Genomic DNA, 5,180 nt, shown 5'->3' with positions numbered 1-5,180 from the left:
CCAGTTCGGCTACCCCCGGTTCAGCCGCCACTGGCCGCACCCGGTTTGGCCGACCTGGGCCGGGTTTACTCGTCGTACTGCCTTGGGCTTCGCGTAGTTATTTCGTGGGCCAAGCCCAACTCCCTAATCCCCAACAATTACTATTTTGATTAGTATGTGTGTGTGTGTGTGTATATATACACACACACACACACACACAAACACACATGTATGTATGTATATAGTTGGCGTATATATATACTTATATACATGTTAAAAATGCCAAAGTAAAATATATTTATTATATACGTATATATGTAAGATATGTATAAATATCTTATCTTTGAGAGGTAATTAGGAGTTACAAATCTATTTTTAATCAATTATAATCATCACTATTATTATTATTATTATTATTGTTGTTGTTGTTGTTGTTGTTGTTATTATTATTATTATTATTATTATTATTATCCAATCAATTTGATGGATTGGTGATTGGGAGTTACACACATCACCATTAAACATATTAAATTAAAATTATTACCTCAAATTAATTAGTGGTTGATGAGATGATTTTTTTCTTCCCCTTCCTCCCTCTTGAGCCTATAAATATAGCTTTTTCTTCATTTCTCACCATCTCTCTTTCTCTATAAATATCGCATCGCCCAGGCCATCATCAATTCACCTTTATATACATATATTATTCTTTACCCATATTTTGAGGTCCCCAAAAATATGAAGATGATATTGGTGAGTTTTTTTGAGTAGTAATATTATAATGACGAAGATGAGAATGAAGGTTGAGCAGTTTAGGAAGATACATGGATTATCATATTGTTTGGATATATTTCGTTGATATTGGCTCTTAGGTAAGATTTATGTCCATTCAAAACTTATTTACCCCAATGACACACTCTCCAAAGATCAAACACACCCATAAGACAAGACCAACAAATCAATCAAGTAACAAACAATATAAGCACAAGGTGCATCCTTTTCACACTTTAAAATAAACATTGTCCTCGATGTTGCCTTGAGGACCAAGTGGAACAAAGGAGCACGATTTTTTCAAATCAAGCAAACCCCTTTCCACACTTTAGAAGTGCTTCTGGGGGGTGGGGTATAAACAACATAGCATTTTGAGGTTGCAAAATATCACGTCTTTACCAAGTGTGCAAGGAACGTGTTTAACAACTCTAGAATTGAAAAACGAGGCATAAAAATTAGAAGGGATAAGACATTACAACCAAGTGAGCATCCCTTCCTTTCCACATTTTAGCTTCCAAGCATCTATTTTGCCTTTGTTCTCCAAGCTACATGAAACGTCGTTAATGCAAGAAAACAGCCAATTGGCGTGCAATGGGATGGGCGAAACTCCCTTTATTCACAATGAAAGCATCAAAGCATAAAATCTAAAATGAAGCAAGTAACTAAAACAAAAGCAACAAGAAATTCATGAAAAAACAAGATAGGAGATGATTCTTGGCACGGCCAAGAGTCTTGACTCCCCGAGTGTCGGTCTCAAAGGAGGTAAGTCGAGAGATTGCTATGCTTTTATTCAAGGGAATGCGTGATGGAACATGCGAGGTTGTTGGTGAAAGTGGAGTGACATTTATATGTGTGTGATCGAATAAGGTAAACAAAAGTGAAATAACAAATAATAGAAAGCAAGGGAATGAATTGTGCTATCTATGTTGCCTCACGGTGTGTTTTAAGTAGTGGACTAATGATTCAATCGTGTTGGCTATTCAAGAGTATGCTCTCTTAGTCCTCTTCCACATTTGTGTACTAAGGCTTCTTAGGCTTAGGAATACCATTTAGTAACCAAAATCCCTAAGAGACATTTTATCAAACACCTAAGCTTCACACATTCCTACTATTCCCAATCATGAATTCCATAGGATCTAAGGTTGCAAAAACTATCTCCTAACTCAAATCAATATCATGATAAAGTCAAGGTCTCAAACTCTCAAGAGATTGGCCAAATCTACTCAAGATCAAATCACATAAACAATCAATAGATAAGAATAAATTTCTAATATCAAATGAATCAAGTCCACAATAAGAATTGAGAAATCACACTAAGCAAGCATAGATTCACACAACTCAATCCCTAGATAGAATTAGCTAAGCATATTCATGGATTCAAAACCATAAATCTAATTCAATCTAAGAAAATGAATTGCAAAATAGAAATAGAAATTAGAAATAATATTCAAGATAGAAGTCACCTAGTAAAATGAAATTACAACTTCAATCCAAGCTTTTGATCTTCAATTCTTCAAACAAAATGGAAATCTCTCTCAATGTAAATCTAAGATATGAAATCTAAATTCTAAGATGGAATTTTTGGGAACCTCTAAGAACTAAAAATTTAGAACTCTTGAAAAATCCTATCTAGCTTCCTTAAATAGCCTCCCCAAAATTGTCCTACTTTAATTTCCTCCGCATGTCTCATCCATGTACTCATCCACGCGTGGATGGACACGTGGATGGCTACTGGAATTCGTCCATGTTGGCCCCACGCGTGGATGGTACATCCTAGCTATCTCAGGACTCTTTTCTGCTCTTGTTTGCTCATTATGCCCATCTCTCTTGCCGAGTGGCTCCCGGGACCTGTAAAACGTCCTAAAATATACCAAAGGTAGCTTTGCATGTGGTTATCTAATTAAAGCACAAAATATCATGAATTAGTCACACAAGGATACTAAATTGCTAATAAACTGCCCCAATATAGACCTAAGTAATCAGTCATCTTGGGAGCTTATCAATAATCACAAATATTAGAAAAATCATTGCAAAGGGAGTCATCCTCACAAGGACTAGGCATGACCACGGTTCGGTTCCGGTTCCGAACCGGCGGTTCTCGGTTCCGAAATCGGCCGAACCGAAACCGAACCGTCCAAGTACGGTCTGGAACCGGCGGTTCCGGTTCGAAACGGATTTTTAAAATTTTTATTTGTAATTTTTTTTAATTTTTAAAATTGTCCAAATTCAACAATTAATATTTTTTGTTGAAAAGTTTTCATTCTAAAATGTGTTTAAAATAGTTATATTAAATATTTAAACTTCAAAGTTAAACTATATTTTAAAAAAATTGTTATAGTTGAATTTTAAAATGTTTTTTAAAGTTTAAACTTTAATCAAATAATAATTAAACTTTAACTAAATAATAAATAATAATTAAAAAAAGTTTTTTTTTAATTTTCCGGTTTGGAACCGGAACCGGAACCTTATCCGGTTCCGGTTCCAACAGTGCACGGTTCGGTTCGAACCTTCCTGTTCGAACCGAACCGTGGTCATCCCTAACAAGGACCACAATTATAATCATCAAAGAAATCAGCACTCCCACACTCATAGTGTTTAAGGTATAGTGTATCAAACTCTCCAATCAAAACATAGCAAATAATCCCATAGGCTTGCAAGTAAATCAAATCTACACCACTAACAAACATGAATTAAACCACGAATCAAAGGGTCTTTCATTAAAGGTTGTAACTTGGCTAGGGCATAAGGATATGGTAAAAGGAATTTTTAGGCTTAACAAGTTGAAAGAATTGAACCACATAAGCCTTTACACAAAATTTTACCCTAGGAAAATTACAAAGCCTTAAACATACTTTCATTATTCCATTGCCTTCACATTTCATTTTCATGCTTTTTTACTTCTTCATTCATACCATTTTTGCTGCCTTTATACAACTTTATTCAAACTCTTTTTTTTTTCTTTTTCTATTTTTTTCTCCAACACTTTTTCCTCAATTCTCCTCATTCTTTTCCTTTTCCAGATTTCCCAACTTTAATTTTCTCGAAGAAAAACAATGTTTCACATAAAGAGAATCATCACTTGGAAAAATTAATTCAACTCCCAATAAAAGCTACACTTTTCAGTTTCCAATTGTATCTTGAACTCACAGTAAACACTTTATTGACAATAAGAACAAGCGAAACTTTGTGCAAATAGACCAATATGATTCCTTCAATCCAAGGGTTCAACATTTATTGGGGAAAATTAACAAAGAAAAGGGAAAAAACGGCTTGTAGTGTGGCAATTAAAAGAAAAGAAAGGCTCAAAGTTCAAAGTGGCTCACTAGGAGTTAGAATGCAAGGTAGGCTTTTTGGCTAAAAGTGACCCAACCTAGGTGCCATTTTCATCTTCATGTTCTAAATCACTTGAATGTGGTCTCAAAATGCATTTAAGAGCAAGTTCTAGCATGCACAAGCCATGTTTGATATCACACAACAAAGAAAATTGAGCAAAGTGTTGTTCTTTAAGCTCAAAAGCTCACCAAAAGATTCAAATCGCATCAAGTCTTGCACATTTTCATTCAATAAAACTAACAAGGAATTGAAAATATAACTTTTGTATCAAAAAGAGAGACAATAAATATAAAATAAAACCATGCTTGCTTCTCTCATGTGATAAAACTCTAAACCAAAAATATATCATAACTTAAGACATATCCCTAAATAACAAGAAAGTAATCATTAGTGTGCAACACTCGCCCCCACACTTAATTCATGCATTATCTTCAATGCATGCACACATAAAAACATCACATAATCACAAAGAAATTGAGCATATTTTAAGAAAACATATTTGAAAATAAAAAAACAAATTAAGAGAAAAAAATGAATTATTGAATTGGGTTGCCTCCCAAGAGTGCATTTGTTTAATGTCGTTATGCCCAACGCAACCTTGTGTGTGTCTTTATCAATCAAAATACTCCGGGAGGGCTAAATCAACATCTTCCAAACTCAAAATTGTCATTTCCTCATGAAAAGGCTTTAACCTGTGACCATTAACCTTAAAAAGTTTCCATGTATCAATGCTTTTATTCTCTATTGCACCATAAGGAAAAATGTTAGAAACAACAAAAGGTCCAATCCAACGAGTACGTAGCTTACCAGGCATAAGCTTCAAACGAGAATTGTATAATAAAATCTTTTGTCCTACCTCAAAACTTTTTCTCAAAATCATGTTGCCATGGAACATCTTAGATTTCTCCTTGTATAGACTAGAATTTTCATAAGCATCTAACCTCAACTCTTCCAATTCTTGCAATTGCAATTTCCTTTCTTCACCAGCCTTCTTCATCTCCATATTTCAGTGTTGTACTGCACAATATGCTTTAGGTGCAATCTCTACGGGCAAATGACAAACTTTTCCAAAAACCAACCGATAAGGAGACATCCTAAAC

At 34.5% G+C, this 5,180-nt stretch overlaps 1 protein-coding gene across 1 annotated transcript; it reads right to left on the bottom strand.

The window, feature by feature from the left end:
• Window positions 1-4,693: 4,693 nt before the first annotated feature.
• LOC116033071 lies at window positions 4,694-5,083 on the bottom strand. The gene is made up of 2 exons (XM_031275825.1): window positions 4,888-5,083; window positions 4,694-4,821 (listed from the first exon to the last, which is right to left on the bottom strand). Exons 1-2 carry the CDS (start codon window positions 5,081-5,083, stop codon window positions 4,694-4,696), a joined length of 324 nt encoding a protein of 107 aa, XP_031131685.1.
• Between the last annotated feature and the right edge of the window lie 97 nt (window positions 5,084-5,180).

This window comes from Ipomoea triloba, chromosome 10 (assembly GCF_003576645.1).
Source record: "Ipomoea triloba cultivar NCNSP0323 chromosome 10, ASM357664v1".
In the NCBI taxonomy this organism is placed as follows: domain Eukaryota; kingdom Viridiplantae; phylum Streptophyta; class Magnoliopsida; order Solanales; family Convolvulaceae; genus Ipomoea; species Ipomoea triloba.
This window is presented reverse-complemented; position numbering and strand designations above follow the sequence as displayed.

Excerpts from the sequence above, each read along its gene's own strand:
- LOC116033071 (XM_031275825.1), bottom strand. The coding sequence starts at position 5,083 with ATGGAGATGAAGAAGGCTGGTGAAGAAAGGAAATTGCAATTGCAAGAA. Across the intron at positions 4,822-4,887 it reads TCGTTTGAAGCTTATGCCTG|AGAATAAAAGCATTGATACA; the intron begins GTAAGCTACGTA and ends ATGGTGCAATAG.